This window comes from Hemitrygon akajei, chromosome 9 (assembly GCF_048418815.1).
Source record: "Hemitrygon akajei chromosome 9, sHemAka1.3, whole genome shotgun sequence".
Classification (NCBI taxonomy): domain Eukaryota; kingdom Metazoa; phylum Chordata; class Chondrichthyes; order Myliobatiformes; family Dasyatidae; genus Hemitrygon; species Hemitrygon akajei.
The window spans coordinates 65,324,188-65,345,927 of record NC_133132.1 but is presented as its reverse complement, the minus strand read 5'-3'; the positions used below and the strand labels follow the sequence as shown (position 1 = coordinate 65,345,927).

At 33.9% G+C, this 21,740-nt stretch overlaps 1 protein-coding gene across 3 annotated transcripts in view; it reads right to left on the bottom strand.

The window, feature by feature from the left end:
- Positions 1-21,740, bottom strand: part of LOC140733195 (cullin-9) — a 292,661-nt gene that overhangs the window by 115,823 nt on the left and 155,098 nt on the right. For all 3 annotated transcript variants that reach the window (XM_073056198.1, XM_073056200.1, XM_073056199.1), the window contains one exon: positions 660-765. In XM_073056198.1, the coding sequence (XP_072912299.1) occupies positions 660-765 (106 nt within the window). The remainder of the gene's footprint in view (positions 1-659; positions 766-21,740) is intronic.

Here is a 21,740-nt window from a genome sequence, read left to right as displayed (position 1 = left end):
AATATTAAACTCTATTTCCCCTCTATCCTGATCAGATTCATTTAACTTCAGATTTCCAGTTTTTGTACCTTAAAATTACTTATTTAATTTGTATAAAATAATTAATTCAGGTAGAAGCAAACAGCAATTACTCCAGCTGGTAATTACTCCACTGGTTACTTTCTGGTATCAATTATCTAAAACTGTGGAATATCTGTCATCTCTAATGAACAGCATAAAGCTAACAGTTAAACTATTTTAGTTCGAGCTGGTAACAAATAATTCAATTTTGTATTACAACTTTATTAATGATAACACTGCCAGTGACACATATATCAATCTTTGAATATTGATATAATTGAGAAATGTGAGTCAAGGATGAACACAAAAAGCAATTTAATGCCAAGACCAAAAGGAAATAAAATATGCAAATCAGTGATAAGTCGATGCCAACCTTCAAGTGTTTATACTGAGTAGAAAAGAATGTAAAGACAGGAATCCAATCTATAACAGACACCCAGGAAAAGCAACATGAATTACAAACAGTGCTTGAATCCTATTCTAGCAAAGTGCATGTATTGATTAAAGAGGTGAACAGTGAAAAATATTGTGCCTTAGGAAGAACAATCAACTGACATCAACTGCATTAATAACACAAACTAGGAATCTAGGCTTCATACCTCTCGGTCATTACTGAAGGCAGTCATGGATGACAAACATGGTTCAATACTTTCATGCCAGGGCAACAAGTCTTCCTGATAATTATCCAAAAATTTGCTCAGAATTCTGAAAAAAAAACAAGGCCATCAAAAATAGACAACATTTAGATTATTGGTCAATAAATTGTTTCATTCTCATAGAATTATTGAAGACAGCAATTTTGAAGCAAAGGATGGTTTTTAACCTTCTTCCAACAATTGTGACAAAATCCAATAAAAGGTCACACAGACCAGAAAAATAATAAACAATTCCCTGCTGGCACTGAGCCGATTACTGAGATGCAATTTATCACAGTATTGCCATATAAAAAGGGATGCTAAGCAGCAACAGGATCTTTAACCATGATGGTTTTGCAATGGTTACCACACTTTAGATCCCAGCACAGTGCAATGAGCTAGCATGAGCGATGTACAAGGAGACTACTGCCATCTACTGGACAGCAGTGTATAATAGACTCAGCAAGTACATAAACGAGCAACAAAAATCACAGTTAACACACCACTGGACTCTGGCAGAGCTCAGGAAACAATCCCTTTGTGAATTTCACAGGATAGGGTCCCCATGTTGCATTACATAGTTTATTCACTCCATCCAGTCTCCATTGCACCTGACTCTAGAGTTATCATCACAGATGCAAGATCAATCTTCTGGAGGGTGAACCTATGGAAAGGATCAGGACTGGATAATGTCCCTGGCCAGGTCATTAGAATCTGTGATGATCAGCGTGGCAAGCGTATTTGCAACATTGTTATCCTTTCCCTGCTTGAGCTATGGTTCCCACCTGCTTGACGGGACTGGTCAAAGGACACTGAGGCTGTCTACAAGAAGGGTAAGAGCCGTCTCTGCTTCCTGAGGAGACTGAGGTCCTTTAACATCTGCCGGAAGATGCTGAGGATGTTCTATAAGTCTGTGGTGGCCAGTGCTATCATGTTTGCTGCTGTGTGCTGGGGCAACAGGCTGAGGGTAGCAGACACCAACAGAATCAACAAACTCATTCATAAGGCCATTGATGTTGTGGGGGTGGAACTGGACTCTCTGACGGTGGTCTCTGAAAAGAGGATGCTGTCCAAGTTGCATGCCATCTTGGACAATGACTCCCATCCACTCTATAATGTACTGGCTAGGCACAGGAGTACATTCAGCCAGAGACTCATTCCACCGAGATGCAACACTGAGCGTCACAGGAAGTCATTCCTGCCTGTGGCCATCAAACTTCACAACTCCTCCCTCGGAGTGTCCGACACCCTGAGCCAATAGGCTGGTCCTGAACTTATTTCCACTTGGCATAATTTACCTACTATTACTTAATTATTTATCATTTTATATTGCTATATTTCTACACTATTCTTGGTTGGTGTGACTGTAACGAAACCCAATTTCCCTCGGGATCAATCAAGTATGTCTGTTTGTCTGTTAAGACCACTATCACCCAGATACCCAAGAAAAACAAAATAGAGTAGTGCAACTTAATGACTATTGCCCTGACATCTACCATCATGAAGTGCTTTGAAAGGCTGGTCACATGAATCAACAGCAGCCTTCCAGACAACCTCACCCACTCGAATTTGCCTACCCCTGAAACAGATTTACAGTGGACATCATCTTCCTGTCACTACACTCATCACTGGAGCATCTGAAAAGTAACAACACCTATGTCAGACTATTGTTTTTTGCCTACAATTCTGATATCAATACTGTTATTCCAAACAACTCATCAACAAATTCTAGATCCTGGGAGTCAACGCCTCGCTCAGTAACTGGATCCTTGACTTCCCGACTGACAGACACAATCAGTAAGGATAGATATCCATACCTCTGCCATGATTATTCTAAACACTGGAGTTCCACAAGATTGCTTCCTCAACTGTGTACACTCATCATTGCACGGGCAGATTCTGCTCTGTCCATCAAGTTTGCAGATGATACCACTTCAGTTAGCTGTTTTCTAAATAACGATGAGTCACAGAATAGAAAGGTGATACAGCTTAATAAATGGTGTCATAGCAACATTCCCCAAAGTGTTAACAAAACAGCTAGTCATCAACTTCAGAAAGGTGGGCAGTGCACATGCTCCTGTCTAAATCAATGGTTTTAAGTTGAGGGTTGAGAGCTTCAACATCCAAAATTTGAATATTGCCAATAGCATGTCCAGGTCAAAACCATGCTGATGTCAGAGCCAAAAAGATCACCAACGCCTCTATTTCCTCAAGAGGTTAAACATACCTGGCATATAGCTGGCAACCCTTACCAATTGCTGTTGATGTACAATAGAAAGTATCCTACCTGGATGCATCAATGGCTTTATTTGGCAACTGTTCTGCATATGGCCACCAGAAATTGCTGAGAGTTGCATGAACAGCTCACACACATTACAGGAGCTAGCCTGCTGTCTATGGACTCCGTCTTATACTTCTTGCTGCCGCAGTAGAGCAACAGCATAATCAAAGACCCCAGCAACCCCATACATTCAGAATCGGATTTAATATTACGAGTATATGCCGTGAAATTTGTTGTTATGCGGCAGCAGTACGTTGCACTAATAATAAAACCTGCAAATTGCAGCAAATAATGTGTGTGTGTGTGTGTGTGTGTGTGTGTGTGTGTGCGTGTTAAATAAATAATGCAAAAAGAAAAAAGTAGTGAGGTTGTATTCAGGGGTTCAATGTCCATTCAGAAATCTGATGGCAGAGAGGAAGAAGCTATTTCTGAACCATTGTGTGTGTGCCTTCAGGCTCCTGTATCTCCTCCCTGATATTAGCAATGAGAAGAGGGCATGTCCAGGATGATGGGGGTCCTGAATGGGGATGCCATCCAAATAAAATATACCCATCAACTCTTCTTTGTCTTCCTTGCCTGTTATTCCCTCAGAGAATTCCAACAGATCTGTCAGGCAAGATTTCCCCATGCTGGAGTCTCTTCTAGGCAGCTCTTGGAATAAGAAGCTTGTTGGCTCTTCTCTATCCTTTTACAAACCACTTTCCACTGCTACTTTTGTTTAAACTTTGAAGATTCACTACTTTTAGTGAAGGATTTATGATTTAATTATGATGGCTGGAACCTGAACTGGAAAGGAATTAAGACGTGGCAAAATTGTTTCTGAAGCTGAACAAACCGAATTTACAAGGGGGGTAGAAGAAACCTATACTCCAGAAAGAATGTTCTTATTGATACAAGATACTAACACCAAAGTTGGAATGGTGGATTCTAAAATTGATAAACTGATGAATGCAAATGAAAAGCTTGAAAAAACTGTATCTGCCGTCCAAGAATCTTTGAGGAATCTGGAATCTCAGTATCAAACGCTTAAAATGGATACTAATAAAATCAGAAGACAAGAAGAGACAATACATCAAGTGATTAAGGAGCAGGAGCTAAAGTTTTCTACTGTGGAAAAGAAAATAGCTGAGGTTTTGTCAGAACTATCAAGAATTAAGAAGAAAATGATATATCTGGAAAGCAGAAGCTGAAGGATGAAATTTATGTATACTGGGTTTGCCTGAAAATATGGAAACCGGTGAGTTATTAAAGTTTTTTATATTCACTTTTTTTTACAGGTTTTTTATTAAGTATGTTATACTCACTTTTTAGTGAGATACTTGAAACCTCCCCACTAATAGACAAGGTTTTGAATTCCCTGCAATAAGCCATCGGTTGAGATGAAACCACGAGCACTAATTCTGTGCTTACATTATTTTGTTACTAAAGAAGCAATTCTTCGAGATGCCAGGAAGCGGGGAAAGTTAACTTACAACAGTGTGGAGTTTCGTAAAGTGGAAGATTTTGCCCCTGAACTTTATGCAGAAAGAATTAAATATCGAGAACTGATGGCAGAAGTCTACAGGAAAAATCTTCACCCATCTCTGCACTACCCTGCCCAGTTGTTAATTTTTCTGCCTAACACTCGTCCTAAATGTTTTGATTCTCCCGAGGAAGCTAGGAAGTTTCTCAACGACTTTAAGTCAGTCGCGTAAACAACTTCTCCAGTGCCGTTCTGCAAGCAACTTCAACATTTAATCCTTAGCTGACAATTGTGTGTAGTTGAACCGTTTAAAGACTAATCTATGTTCTATGTCTGTATAGTCATCGCTTTGATTCATGTATTTCTTTTCCTTTTTTAAGATTTGTATGAATTTAACATAAGTTGCAACATATTATTTGCTTGAATCTATTTTTTTTCTAAATATATGATCAATCTTTACATAATGAATTTAAGATGACCGCTGTTAATTATGTGCTAGCATCTATTAGACATAATATTGAATTTAATCTTTAGTCGAGAGTCTTTTATAGCTCAGTCGTCGAAAGTTTAATTTATGTTCTTTTTTGGTCCAGACATCACCTGGTGGTTTTTTTTTCCTTCTGCTTTCTTTCAGGATCTGTAAGAGTTTAATATTAGTCGTATCATATTACTTGATTAGATTTTTCTTTTTTGAATATATGATTAAGATTTATTAAATGAATTTAAGATGGCTGCTGTTAACTACGTTTTAACCTCATAGACATATTATAATACTTGGAATTTTTTCTATTTTTTTCTACGTATCTGGTGTTGTGTCTTGAGTCAGTGGTGTTAGTATATAACTTTTTTTTTAAAAAGATTCTGCCTATTAGAGACACGGGTTTAGGGGGTGTAATTAGCTTGCAACCCCCATTGGATGTTTTTTTTTCTGGCTTTGAGGGGAGCGGGTGGGGCTATTAGTTTAGGGTTTTTTGATTGGGCAGTCCTGAGAGGTTTTCTTATCAATTATGTTGTTTTTTTCTTTCTGATTGAATCCATTCTATTCTTCCCTGCAGGTTCTGCTTGTCTCAGCACATTCTTTTTATAAATCCTTAAATTAAAATCTCAGTATGGATGTTAACAAAATTAATATAATTTCCTGGAACCTGAACGGCTTGAATCAACCCATTAAGTGTAGAAAGGTCTTTAAAAAATTGAGAACATTTCAAGCTGATATTATTTTTGCGCAAGAGACCCACATCCTTAGGGAAGATGAAAATCGTTTTTTTTTTTTTTTTAATTTTGGAAGGGTTCTCAATATCACTCCTCGTCAATTTCAAAAAATAGGAGTGTCTATCTTTTTTTATTAATTTTAAAGTCTCTTTTGTACATTTTAATACTGTCACTGATGCAACTGGAAGATACTTAATTGTTACTGGTTTGTTATGTGGTCAAAAGGTGTGTGTACTCACCTAATGTAGATAGTTCTGAATTTTTAAGAGGTTATTTTCTGCACTGCCGAATTTAAATGAATTTAAGTTGAGTCTCAAGATGGCGCTCATGGAGTAAACCGCATCTAGGCTTTGCTCCAAACCTTTTACGTTTTTTTTAACCTACAAACACCCCTTAAACTTATTTTAAAGGGGTCTAAACATATAGAATTTTTTTAAAAACTATCTGAATTACTCTCAACTCGCTGAAATGTCTAAAGCAAAAGAACCGAAACAGACGAGAGAACCGTTAACTTTAGAAGTTGTTGTGAAGTTTATAGACGCTAGATTTGATGAATTGGAGAAAAAATTACTTGGAAGATTCTCACAGTATGACAATCGTTTGAGATCACTCGAAGATAAGTTCCTGACCCTTTCACGGGAATCAAATGAACAACATGCAAGCATTTTGGTTCTTGAAGAAGCTGCTCGTAAGAAGGATCTTATAATCGAAAAAATGCAAGAAGAGCAAACTTCGACGATCCAACAGATGGATCGCTATAAAGCTAAAATTACTGATTTGGAAAATCGTTCTCGAAGACAAAATCTTCGGTTAATTGGAATCCCGGAAAAATTTGAAAGCGGTGATCTGACCGTTTTCTTCTCCAAATTTCTAGTGGATGTCCTGGGCGAAGAAGTCCTGGATAACCCCCCATTAATCGATCGGGCACACAGAGTATCCAGATATCGGGCAGATTCAAGTCTGAAACCACGGCACATAATTCTCAGGATCCATTATCCTCACATCAAAGAACGACTGATTCGTGCGGCTCGTAAAAAAGGTATGATAACTTATCAAAATTTTAATTTTCGCATTCTGGAGGACTATAGCCCCGAAGTACTGCGGGCTAGGCTGGCTTTCAGATCGGTTATGTCGAATTTTCACCAGAAAGGCTACAAGCAAGCGTTGCTGTTTCCAGCACACCTGAGAGTCACCCTTCAAGATGGATCTTTTCGGCTGTTTAAATCGCCAGCGGATGCTCAAGGTTTCCTGGAACAATGACATTTGATCGGGCTGATCAATGTAATCTAGCCTATAGATTTGGATCTGTTATAGATTGACGTTTGGGTTCTTTTTTGATACGGTTCATATGTATTTCTTATATACGATTAAAGCTCTCTTTTTTCTACCGGGTTTATTCCGATTTCATATTTTTATATATTACTAACCGATTAATGTTGAAGATGACCTATTAGGGTTATTTTTTTTTTCTTTTTTTTAATCGATATACGCTCTTTTTTTACATTTTTAGCATTTGAATATTAAGATTTGGAAGAATAAAATGGCGTTTCTTCTTCCCGACAGACTCCAGTGTCTGTAGCGTCATAACTGTTTTGATCTGTTCGAAAGTGTTAAACCTTCATTTATTGTTTTAATTTTTAACCCTTTTGATAATATACATTTATAACACTAATTTTATATTTTAATTTTTCCTATATCAACCCTTTTTTTATAATGTGGGTTGTTTGTATTTTTTTTAACTTTGTTACGTCTGAGTTGCCGTCTTGAGACAAGGGGGTAATTTTAGTATTAGATCGCTCGCTTGCCTCTGTTTGGCTTTTTTCCTGGGGTTTTGAGGGTGGTGGGAGGGAGATTTTTCTTTTTTTTCTTTTTTCTGCTTGCTTTTTGCTTAGTTTTACTTCATGGGCTTATATGAAACTACTAAAATGGCTGCGGTGCTGTGACTTCCGGCTTCCCTTTGAACTTACTTCCCCCTTCCGAGTTCATGAGTTCACTTTTCTTTTAAACCTATATGTTAACTGTAATATGTATTGTCAATATGGATAAGACTATTAACTTTGTTTCTTGGAATACTAATGGTTTAAATCATCCGATTAAACGGAAAAAAGTATTCAAAGTATTCCATAGAATGAATGCGAATGTTATTTTTGTACAAGAGACTCATGTTAGGAAGGTGGATAGTCAGAGGTTGTTTAGGTTTTGGAAGGGCCAACAGTATCACTCAAATTCGCAAGCCAAAGTGAGAGGTGTTTCTATTTTTATAGACTCATCAACTGCTTTTATACATTATGAAACAATTTCAGACCCGCAAGGTAGATTTTTGCTTATTACTGGGTTGCTTTTTAATCAAAAAGTTGTTTTAGTTAATGTTTATGCTCCAAATACTGACTGTCCTGAATTTTTTAAATGTTTATTTACATCCTTTCCTAATCTGAATCAATACAGATTGATAATGGGCGGGGATTTTAATTGTTGTTTAAACCCTTTGATGGATAGATCCAAACCCATTCAAACTTTTCCGAACAAATCGGCTTCTCTTATTAATTCTTTTATGATTGATTCAGCTATCTGTGAAATCTGGCGTTTTCTACACCCTAATGATAAAGAGTTCTCATACTTTTCCCATGTGCATCATAATTACTCAAGGATTGACTACTTTTTCATTGATCAGCACTTCCTTACAGATGTCATGGATTGCAAATACGACTCTATTGTTATATCTGATCATGCACCTTTGAAGTTATCTATTAAGGTGACGGATTCACATATTAGTACTAAAAGTTGGAGGTTTAATTCTGTTTTACTGCAGGACTCTGACTTTATTAACTTTATTAAACAGCAAATTGATTTGTTTTTCTCAATAAATTCCACAGCAGACATCTCTAGTGGAACTCTCTGGGATACTTTCAAGGCATATATTCGTGGACAGATTATTTCATATTCTGCCGGAGTTAGGAAACGAACTAATTCTAAAATATCAACATTAGTTGATAAAATTAAGGCAATTGATAAGATTTATGCATTGACCCCTAGTAAAGAACTTTATAAAGAAAGGGTGGAACTTCAAATGGAGCATAGTTTATTATTAACCTCTTCGATTGAAAGTCAGTTAATTAAATCGAAAGCTCAATTTTATACATATGGAGATAAGTCTGGTAAATTACTAGCTAACCAATTGAAAATTGTTTCGGATAAGCGACAAATTACTAAGATTCGTAAACAAGATGGTACTCTGACGATTGATCACAAAGAGATAAATACAGCCTTTCAAGATTTTTATAATTCTTTATATCAATCAGAATGTACTAAAGACTCTTCTATAATGAGTGAATTTTTAAGGAAATTGAATATTCCAAAAGTAACTGCTGAGGATAGTGTATTTTTGGATACACCTATTACGGAGTCTGAAATAGAAAAGGCCATTTTCTTAATGAACTCGGGTAAAGCTTCGGGCCCAGATGGTTTTTCTGCAGAATTTTTTAAATCCTTTTCTTCTATACTTTCTCCTTGGCTTTGTAAAATTTTTAAAGATGCATTAAGTATAGGTAAACTACCACAATCTTTTTATGAAGCTTCTATTTCTTTAATTCTTAAAAAAGATAAAGATCCCACTGAATGTGCATCTTATCGGCCTATATCTTTGCTGAATATGGATTTTAAGATTTTTAGTAAAATCTTGGCTATTAGATTAGAAAATATATTGCCTCGGATTATTTCTGAGGATCAGACTGGATTTATTAAAAATCGTTATTCATCTTTTAATATTAGAAAATTAATTAATATTGCTTATACTTCTTCATCTAAAATCCCAGAATGTGTCATCTCCTTAGATGCCGAAAAAGCATTTGATAGAGTCGAATGGTCATATTTATTTAATACTTTGCAACATTTTAATTTTAGTTCAAAATTTATATCATGGATTAAATTAATATATCAGAAACCTTTAGCTTCGGTTTTCACTAATAATCAAAGATCCCCTTTTTTTCAGCTATTTCGGGGTACAAGGCAAGGTTGTCCTTTAAGCCCTTTATTATTTGACATTGCTTTGGAACCCTTGGCTATAGCTATTCGTGAATCACCCAATATTTTAGGTATTACCCGTGGGGAGACGATGTATAAGGTATCATTATATGCAGATGATTTGTTATTATATATATCTGATCCTGAAAGATCTATTCCTGCTATTTCTTCTTTGCTTGCTCAATTTAGTAACTTCTCTGGGTATAAATTGAATTTTAATAAGAGTGAACTTTTTCCATTAAATATGCATACTCCAATTTATAATCGGGTACCATATAGAATTGTTACAGACTATTTTACTTATTTAGGTATTAAAATTACTAAAAAACATAAAGATTTATTTAAAACTAATTTTTTGCCTTTAATAGATCAAATTAAGCAACTTGCTAATAGGTGGTCTCCACTATCTATGTCTTTGGTAGGTAGAATTAATGCCATTAAGATGATGATACTACCTAAATTTTTATACCTATTTCAAGCATTACCAATTTTTATTCCTAAATCTTTTTTTGATACAGTTGATTCTAAAATATCGTCGTATTTGTGGCAGAACAAAAATCCTAGGTTAGCTAAAAAATATTTACAGAAGCCTAAGAAGGAGGGCGGTTTGGCTCTACCAAACTTAAGATTTTACTATTGGGCAGTTAATATACGGTATTTGATATTTTGGACACAAGAATCGACTACAGTTGCTGGCCCACAATGGGTAAATTTGGAATGTAAATCTGTGCAAGATTTCTCATTGATTTCAATCTTAGGATCTTCACTTCCCTTTTCGTTATTTAAAATGAATAAACAGATAACTAATCCTATAGTCAAGTATACATTACGAATCTGGTTTCAATTTCGTAAATTTTTTGGTTTGAATAAGTTTATACTGTCAAGTCCTATAACAGCTAATTACTTTTTTCGACCATCTTCCATAGATCAAGCCTTTTATTTATGGAAAACAAAAGGTATAACATGTTTTCGTGATCTGTTTTTGGATGATAACATTATGTCCTTCGAACAATTATCTAATAAATATAATTTATCTAAAACCCATTTTTTTAGATATCTACAAGTTAGAAATTTTTTATATAATGAACTAAAGTCTTTTTCGAAAGAATGTCCATTGGACATTACAGAAAGAATTTTAGCTCTTAATCCTTGTCAAAAGGGTCTTGTTGCTATCATTTATAATATGATTATGAATCTACAACCAGATATATCTGAAAAAATTAAGAAGGAATGGCAGGAAGAACTGCATTGCCCTATTTCTACTGAGCAATGGGAAAAAATTTTATTATTGGTAAACTCATCCTCTATATGTGCTAAACATACTCTAATACAATTTAAGGTCGTACACAGAGCTCATATGTCTAAAGATAAACTTGCTCGATTTTACTCGTATGTTAATCCAACCTGTGATAGATGTCATTCTGATATAGCTTCGTTGACTCATATGTTTTGGTCCTGTCCTTGCTTACAAAACTATTGGAAAGATATTTTTAATATTATTTCAAGAGTTTTAAATATTAATCTCCAACCACATCCTTTTACTGCAATTTTTGGCCTACCAATGATAGATAATAAGTGTTTATCCGCTTCATTCCAACGAATGATTGCATTTATTACACTAATGGCTAGAAGATCCATTTTACTGAATTGGAAAGAAGCCAATCCTCCAACAGTATTTCAGTGGTTTTCCCAAACTATTTCCTGTTTAAGTTTAGAAAAAATTAGAAGTGTGGTTTTCGATTCGTCAGTTAAATTTGAGGAAACTTGGAGACCATTTATTCAGCATTTTCATATGAATTAAACGGTCTGATCCTGAACCTTATTGTCACTATCCTGAATTGTGTGGATGGAGGTTGGGAGTCATAGGCACTACTGTATATATATAACATTATGCGATTGCCCATGTTGGTTAGTTTTTTTCTATTTAGTTGTTGTTTTTTTTTGGGGGGGGGGTTTCTCTTAATCATTTATATTATTATATGAGTTTGAGAGATTCTATGTATGGATCAATATATATTTGAATGTTTATCAATCTATTATGTACTCTCAAATGTCTTGTAACAATATTTTTCTTCTGTTTTTTTTTAAAAAACTAATAAAAAGATTTGAAAAGAAAAAGAATTTAAGTTGATTATGGGTGGTGACTTTAACTGCTGTCTAAATCCCTTGATTGATAGATCATCGACCAATTCGTGTCTTCCTAATAAGGCTGCGTCCTGCATTAATTCCTTTTTATTAGAATATGGTGTGTTAGATATTTGGAGTTTTCTACATCCTAAAGATAAAGATTTCTCCATTTTTTCCTCTACATGTACATCATAAATATTCAAGAATTGATTATTTTTTGTTAGATACGCTATTGGTATCCTTTGTTGCTGATTGTATGTATGACATTATTGCACTGTCGGATCACACGCCTATGAAACTCACACTGAAGTTTTCTGATAACTCACGGAAGGCAGCTCAGTGGCGATTCAATGCTGCGCTGCTCCATGATTCAACTTTTTAAAGTTTTATAAAAGAGCAAATCTCTTTATTTTTTCAATTAAATACAACTGAGGGTATGTCAAAGTTGGTTATTTGGGATACGATAAAATCTTTTCTTAGGGGACATATAATTTAATATATAGCAGCTACAGGAAAGAAAACTAAAGCAGAGCTTTTAGTGATTACTAACAGGATCAAAGAAATAAAATAAAGTTTATTCAATATTACCTACCAAAGATTTATACAAGGAAAGGGTGAAACTTCAACCGCAGCTTGACTTGCTATTGACTTACCCCATTGAGCAGCAACTTTTGAAATCCAGAAGTCAATTTATATACTTGGAGATAAATCAGGTAAATTGTTAGCTCCTCAACTCAAAGCATCTATGGCTAGAAGGCAGATTTTGAAAGTACGAAGATCTGATAGATCTTCCGTTCCCGAGCCCGGCGCTGAAACATACGTTCTGAAGTGTTTTATATGCATAGAAAGGTAAAATATATACTATATACTAAGACAAACGTTTGACTAACTGACGCTAAATAATACTGGATGTACCTGTTCCGACTTACTAAGAGAACTTCATTTTTTTTTTAATCCCGATCCACGATAACCCACGCACATCCTCCCACATACTTAAAATCGTCTCTAGATTACTTATAAAACCTAATACAATGTAAATTCTATGTAAAATAGTTGTTATACTGCATTGTTTAGGGAATAATGATAAGAAAAAAAAGTGTACATGTTCAAAACAACAAGTGCTGGAAGAGCACTTCCAGGTTTTCTCGATTCGCAGTTAGTTGAATTTGCGGATGCGGAACTCGCAGATAAGGAGGGTCTGACTGTAATAATCAAAAAGCTTCTTATTTTAGGTTATATAGAGGTACCCGGCAGGGTTGCCCGCTCAGTCCGCTGCTATTTAATTTAGCTTTAGAACCTCTCGCTATTGCTCTTCGGGACTCCAATGAGGTTTCGGATATTAAGAGAGGAGATAAAGTGCATAAGGTTTCGTTGTATGCAGATGACTTGTTAGTTTATATTTCAGATCCTAAGAAAACGATTCCTGCTTTGTTACCTATATTTTCTGAATTTAGTAGTTTTTCTGGATATAAACTAAATTTGCATAAAAGTGAGCTACTTCCTATTAACAATTATTTTGATCAATATGATCAATTTCCTTTTAGTATTGCTAAAAATAACTTTACTTATCTCGGTATTAAAATTACCAAAAATTTTAACGACCTATATAAATATAACTTTCTTCCATTAATTGCGTATACGCAGCAAGTAATTTCTAAATGGTCATGACATTATCATTAATTGGCCGTATTAATGCTATTAAAATGATAGTATTACTGAAGTTTTTATATGTATTCGAAGCAATCTCTTCTTTTGTTCCTAAACTGTTTTTTGATAGAATAGATTCTAAAATTTTATCTTTTATTTGGAATAATAAAAATCCTAAATTGAGTAAACTTTTATTGCAGAAATTAAAAAAGTATGGTGGTATGGCTTTGCCAAACTTTAGATTTTACTACTAGGCAATTAACATTCATTATATCGCTTTTTGGATTCATTTTTCAGATATACATGATTGTCCCTTATGGGTGGATTTGGAAAAAAACTTGGTGAAGGGGTACGCTTTGGCTTCGTTATTGGGAGCTCCTCTTCCTTTTTTGCTTTCTAATATCGGTACCCCAGATTTTAATCCTATTATTAAGCATACATTAAGAATTTGATTTCAATTTCGTAGATCCTTTGATTTTAATAACTTTGTTCCTTCTAGTAAAATCCATCTTAATTATTTTTTTAAACTTTTAATTTTTGATCAGACCTTTTCAATTTGGTAAACCAAAGGAATAGTAACTTTTTTAGATTTGTTTTTGGGTAATTGTCTAATGTCTTTCACTCAGTGAGCAGATAAATATGACCTATCTAATATACACTTCTTTAGATATTTACAAATTAGGAATTTTCTATGTAATCTACTGCTAGATTTTCCTTTGGCTTATTCACCCAATATTATCGATATTCTTTTTCAGGTCAAACCATTTCAAAAAGGACTGATAGCTATCATTTATAAATGGTTATTGAACTTGCGCATGTTACCTAATGATAAAATTAAAGCTGCATGGGAACTAGAGTTTCGAAAGTCACTTTCAGATAATCAATGGGATAAAATTTTTCATTTGGTAAATACCCCTTCTACTTGCGCCCATCACTCCTTAATACAGTTCAAGGTAGTGCATCGGGCACATATGTCAAAGGACAAATCAGCCCGTATTTTTGCTAATATTAATCCTATTTGTGATAGATGTAATATTGAGGTGGCTGCTTTAACACATAAGTTCTGGTCTTGCATCAATTTAGATAATTTTTGGAAAGAAGTCTTCAAAACTTTGTCAAAGGTTCTGAATTTGGATCTACAACCGAATTTACTTACAGCAATTTTTGGGATCATTCCTTTAGAAGTAGGATATATTCCTGCTTCCGCTCAATGGATGATAGCTTTCACAACTTTATTGGCTAAGAGAGCCATTGTGCTTAAATGGAAGGATTCTAATCCACCTACTGTTATTCACTGGCATACCTCCATTATGTCCTGTTTAAGTTTAGAGAAAATAAGAAGTCGGGCATTTGATACATTCTCTAAATTTGAGGAAACAGCAACCTTTTATTCAATATTTTCATATGCTCTGACTTATGGCCCTTCCAGTTACCTTTTTGAAGCTTTGGATTTGATCAGAAAGTTTTTCCTTTTTTTTTTGGTTTTCATTCTCGGTTTAAGTTGCCCAGTTCTTTTTTTCTTCTTTTTTTTGTGTTTTGGGGTTTTTTCTTTCTGTTTATGTCAATTATAAAAGTTTCTTTATCTATTTTTTCTTTTTACGGGTAAGAGGAGAATCAATTACCCTTCTCTTTATTATATACTATTAGATTAATACTTTTTCTTAATCCTGATGTTATTTTTCCTTTTATTTGAACTGTTATTGATATAGATATTTGTGATAATTCTCCTCGTTTATATATATATATATATATATATATATATATATATATTTTTTTTTTTTATTTAACTAATAAAAAGATTGATAAAGGAAAGATTTTCCCATGTTGACTTAGGCCTACTTTATCACGTGCCTCCAAGAACACTGAAATCTCACCCAACATGATTCTAACACCTTTCCATTACTGAAGTCAGGTTAACTGGTATACAATTTCTTTTCTTCTGCTTCCATCCTTTCTTTTTTTAAAAAAATTTTTATTGAATTTTCAAATAGGTTACAGAAAGAAAAAAAATTATCAACCCTTCCCCCCTCTCCCCTAACATATCCCTATAGAGAAAAAAAAAGAAAGAAAGAAAGAATGCCTGGATATCGGAAGATCCCCACATGCTCCATGGAGTTCATAATAGCTTTAATATGTATATTTATTTCTTTCCCCAGATAACCATTAATTTTATCTTCGGAGCACCTATATATTTAATCCTATCTTTTATAAATAAGGGTGCCAAATTTTCAGAAATATTTCATATTTATCTCTTAAATTATAAGTAATTTTTTCAAGTGGAATGCAGCTAAAAATTTCATTCTTCCAACGATCTAAACTTAAGTATGAATCCGATTTCCAAGTAACTGCAATAGCCTTTTTGGCTACTGCCAATGCAATTTTTATGAATTCTTTCTGATATTTATTCAATTTGGATTTCGATTTTATCCCTTCAATATCGCCTAGTAAAAATAATGTTGGATTATGTGGAAGTTGTATTCCAATAATTTGTTCCAGTAAAACTCTTAAATTTGTCCAAAAAGGTTGAATTTTAAAACAAGACCAAGTTGAGTGTAAAAAAGTACCAATTTCTTGATTATATCGAAAACATTGATCAGATAAATTTGAGTTTAATCGATTTATTTTTTGTGGTGTAATATATATTTGATGTAAAAAGTTATATTGTACTAATCTTAGTCGAACATTTATTGTATTTGTCTTACTGTCAAGACATAATCTTGACCAACTTGTTTCATCAATTTTAATATTCAAATCAGTTTCCCATTTTTGTCTTGACTTATAAATTCCTTGCTTAATTGCCTGTTTTTGAATTAAATTATACATACCAGAAATATTTTTTTTAATTTTTCCTTTATGAATTAAAGTTTCTATTTCATTAGGTTTCGGCAATAACATTGTTTGACCCAGTTTATCTCTTAAATAAGCCCTTGATTGGAAATAACAGAAAAGAGTGTTATTTGATATTTTATATTTATTCTTTAATTGGTCAAATGACATTAATATACCTCCTTCAAAACAGTCTCCTATATATCTAATCCCTTTGTGAAACCAGTTATATAAAAGTTGATTATCCATTGTAAAAGGGTAAGTTTATTTTGAATTAAAAGTCTCTTTGCTAATAAAGATTTCTTTATCTCATCATCAACATTTATCTTATTCCATAAATCAATCAAATGTTTTAGTATAGGAGATTCTTTCTTTTCCTGTATCCATTTAGATTCCCATTTATATATAAAATCTTCTGGTATATTTTCTCCTATTTTATCTAATTCTATTCTAATCCATGCCGGTTTATCTTCATCAAAAAAAGATGCAATAAATCTAAGTTGATTTGCTTTGTAATAATTCTTAAAATTTGGTAATTGTAACCCTCCTAGGTCAAATTTCCATGTCAATTTTTCCAACGATATTTTTGACATCTTACCTTTCCAAAGGAATTTCCTCACACATTTACTTAACTCTTGAAACTCTTGAAACTCTGCGGTAACTGTATTGGTAGTGTTTGGAATAAATATTGTAATCTAGGGAATATATTCATTTTTACAGCATTGACTCTACCTATTAATGTTATTGGTAACATCATCCATTTATCAAGATCCTCTTGAATTTTTTTCAATAATGGCAAATAATTTAGTTTATATAAATTCTTTATATCATTATCAACTCTTATACCTAAATACTTTATACCATTTATCGGCCATTTAAATTGAGTTATTAATCAACATTGACTATAATCTCCTTTAGTAAGGGGTAGAATTTCACTTTTATCCCAATTTATTTTGTACCCTGATATTTTCCCATATTCTTCCAATCTAGAAGATAATTTACGCAATGAATGCAATGAGTTAGTTAGATAAATCAGAACATCATCAGCAAATAAGTTAATCTTATATTCCTCCTCATTAACTCTGAAACCCATAATATCTGAGTCAGTTCTAATTAATTCAGCTAATGGTTCTATCGCCAACACAAATAAAGCAGGTGATAATGGACAACCTTGTGTAGTTGACCTTGTTAACTGAAATGATGTTGAAATTTAGCCATTTGTCACCACTTTAACTTTGGGGTTAGTATTTAAGGTTTTAATCCATTTTATAAAAGATACTCCTAATCCATATTTTTCCAATACCTTAAATAAAAAATCCCATTCCAATCTATCAAATGCTTTTTCTGCATCCAAAGTAACTGCCACATTCATTTCTTCCCTCTTTTGTGCCAAATGAATTATGCTAAGTAACCGAGTTACATTATCTGCCAATTGTCTATTTTTAATAAATCCTGTTTGGTCCATGTGTATTAATTTTGGTAAGTATTTAGATAATCTATTAGATAAAATCTTTGCTATTATTTTATAGTCCGTGTTCAACAAAGAAATAGGTCTATATAATGTTGGCTTTAAAAGATCTCTGTCTTTTTTTGGCAATACTATTAAAATAGCTGTCGAGAAAGATTCTGGAAGTTTATGCGTTCTTTCCGTTTGGTGTATTAGCTCCATAAAAGGAGAAATTAATAAATCTTTAAACTTTTTGTAAAATTCAGGCAGAAAACCATCTTCTCCTGGAGATTTATTACTCTGAAGTGATCCTAGAGCTTCTTCAACCTCTTTTACTGTAAAAGGCACATCTAATCCCTTCTGTCCTTCCGAATTCAATTTTGAGAGAGTTATTTGTGATAAAAAACCTTTCTATCTCAACAATATCATTTTGAGATTCTGATTGATACAGTTCAGAATAAAAAAAATGTAAAGTTTAATTGATTTCTAAAGGTTTATAAGTAATTTTATTTACACTTGTTCTAATTGCATTTATCGTTTTGGAAGCCTGGTCTGTTTTTAACTATCAAACAAGAATCTTGTGTGATCTTTCACCTAGTTCATAATATCTCTGTTTAGTTCTCATAATTGCATTTTCTGTTCAGTATGTCTGAAGTGTATTATATTGTAGCTTCTTATTAACAAGTTGTCTTTGTTTTTCTTGTCATATATCTTTGAAATTCTTTTTCTAATTTTGTACTCTCTTTTTCCAATTAATCTATTTCTACCATATATTCCTTCTTAATTTTAGAAGTATAACTTATTATCTGGCCTCTCAAATATGCCTTCATCGTTTCCCATAATATAAATTTATCATCAACTGAATGTGAGTTTATATCTAAAAAAAACAATGTTTTTCATAAAATCACAAAAATCTTGATGTTTTAATAATATTGAATTAAATCTCCACCTGTAAATCGATTCCTCCTTATCCTTCATTATCATTGTCATTATCAAGGGGGAATGATCTGACAATATTCTTGCTTTATATTCCATATTTTTCACTCTGTCTTGAATATTCGCTGATAGTAGGAAAAAATCTATCCTTGAATAAGTTTTATGTCTATTTGAATAAAATGAATAATCTCTTTCTCTTGGGTTAATTCTTCTCCATATAACAATCAAATTTAAATCTTTCATCAATGATAAAATTAATTTTGCTACTTTTGGTTTTGTAACAACCTTTGTTGATCTATCTAAAACTGGGTCTGGACAAAAGTTAAAGTCTCCACCTACTAATATTTTATTGTGTGCGTCAGCCAAATTCAAAAAAGCCTCTTGTATAAATTTTACATCATTTTCATTTGGTGCATAAATATTCATAAGAGTCCATAGTTCGGAAAAGATTTGACAATGTGTAATTACATTTCTTCCCGCAGAATCAATTAATACATTTTGAATTTTAATTGGTAAATTTTTGTTGACTAAAATTGCAACTCCCCTCGCTTTTGAATTAAATGAAGCTGCTATAACATTTCCGACCCAATCTCTCTTTAATTTCTGATGTTCTATCTCTGTTAAATGTGTTTCTTGTATAAAAGCTATATCTACTATCATTTTCTTAAGGTATGTTAAAATTCTTTTTCTTTTCACCGGTCCATTAAGCCCATTAACATTAAAACTTTAAAAAATCAGTAAATTAGTCATTATTTTTAACGGGGTTACTCCAGTTTATAATAATACATAATATTTCAACTCTCATAGTACCTTGGGGAATTATTTTAAAATTCTCCATGTTGCTATGTGTCTCCCCTCCGATCATCCAGGCAAAGAAAGAAAAAGAAAAATAGATTATAAAGGAAAAAATAACCAAAAACCCCCCTGCTAATGTTGTGAATGGAAAAAAACACAACATTACCCCCCTCCGTTGTGCGGGTCATGGCAAACGCCATGATTACACACGTGAATCCCGTAGCGATCGATCTGCAGTTCCCCCAGCTCCCCGTAACATGAAAAAAGTATATATAAGAAAAAATATCACTACTCTCGATTAATATTTCTCAAATTTTTACCTTTCAAATTATTATATAATTAAAAGTATATTTAAATATTCTTCTGTCCTTAATGTCCATCAACTCACTTCACTGTCCCCTTCTTCATCTTTAATCTGTTTCACTTTTAAATCTTTACTGTGTCTAGCGAATATTTGGGAATTCTTGTGCAAACTCCTCTGCATCCCGATGATAAGTAAAAAAATCATCTTTTTCCGTCATCCAAAAAATGATGACGCAATATAAATTTATAACCCTTTTCCAATAAAACTTTTTCGCTGGATTAAATTCCTTCTTTCTCTTCAAAAGGTCATAACTTATATCAGGATAGAAAAGAACTGCTTTCCCTTCTATCATCAATGGCTCATTTCTCTTTCTGGCACACTGGGCAGCCGCCTTCAGGATCTTTTCTTTTATCTTGATATCTTAAGCATTTTATCAAGATTGGTCGTGGGTTTTGATCAGGTTGAGGTTTTGGTCTTAAGGCTCTGTGGACCCTTTCGATTTCAATCAACTGGGTTCCCTCTTCCATTTCCAAATTTTCCGGGATCCATTTTTGAAAAAATTTTATTGGATCCTCTCCCTCTATTCCTTCTTTAAGACCAACAATTTTAATATTATTTTGTCTACTAAAATTTTCAAGCACGTCTATTTTTTCCAACAGTCGTTTTCTTTCTTATGTCCAGGCAAGAATATTATCTTCCATTTTATTCACTCTATCATTAGTGTCTCTCGTTATTTCTTCCAGCTTTTTAACTTTCTTGTCCATTTTCTCCTGTTTTTTCACCATTTTATCAAACATAGTCTTCATATTGTAATATCTTCTTTTATTATTTTTAATGTTTTTAATTCTTTTAATTCAAGCATTATTTGCGCCAAAACTTCCCTTATGTCCCCAGAATATCTTCTACCTCCAACCTCTTCCTGTTGTTCTTCTTTTACCTCCTCATCTTCATCTGCATGTTCCAGAGAATCTGAATCCACCTTGGATTCATTTTCACTTCCACTTCCAATCGTAGCTGGGATTTGTAGTTCAAATTGCTCGTGTTTGCACATGCCCTTTCCTTCGTGCACGCACAGTTCCTGTTGTTCCTTCTTGCAGACTGTTGATGTTGCCGCCGATTCCTGTTCTGTATTGCCGGAGGTAAGATGCACTTGAGTCCGAGGCTTCTTCATGGTGGCTGGCCCAGCTTGTACTGTCTTCAAAGTAGTAGCTTCCTTCTGTGTCTGTTTAGGAGGCATATCTAAGGAAAATCCTAAGTAGTTCAGACGTAGTTTTTAGAAAATATTTACTAACTTTTCTTCACTTAAACATTAATTTATTAGTTTTTTACGGGAGAGCTGGATTTCCACGTCTCGATCCTATGTCATCATGTGACGTCCCCCATCCTTTCTTAAAGGAATAACATTTGCCACTTTCCAGTCCTCCAGAATCTAGTGATTCCCGAAAGATCATTACTAATGCTTCCACAATCTCTTTAGCTATCTCTTTCAGAGCCCTGGGGTATGGTCCATCTGGTCCTGGTGACTTATCTACCTTCAGACCTTTCCGTTTCCCAAGCACCTTAGAAACAGAAACCCTGCAGCACAATACAGGTCCTCCGGCCCACAATGCTGTGCCAAACATGTACTTATTTTAGAAATTACCTAGGATCACCCATAGCCCTCTATTTTTCTAAGCTCCATATACTTATCCAAGAGTCTCTTTAAAGACATATTCGTTTCAGCCTCCACCACTGTTGCCGGCAGACTATTCCATGCACTCACTGGCTATTCACCTTCCCATTTCAGGATATCATGGACATGATCAGTAACATCCTAGATCCTGGCACCTGGAGGGCAAACTACCATCAGCATTTCTTTCCTGTGTCTACAGAATCGCCTGTCTGACCCCCTAACTATAGAGTCCCCCATTACTGCTGCCTTCTTCCTTTCCCTACACTTCTGAGTCACAGGGCCAGACTCAGCGCCAGAGGCAAAGCTACTGTTGCTT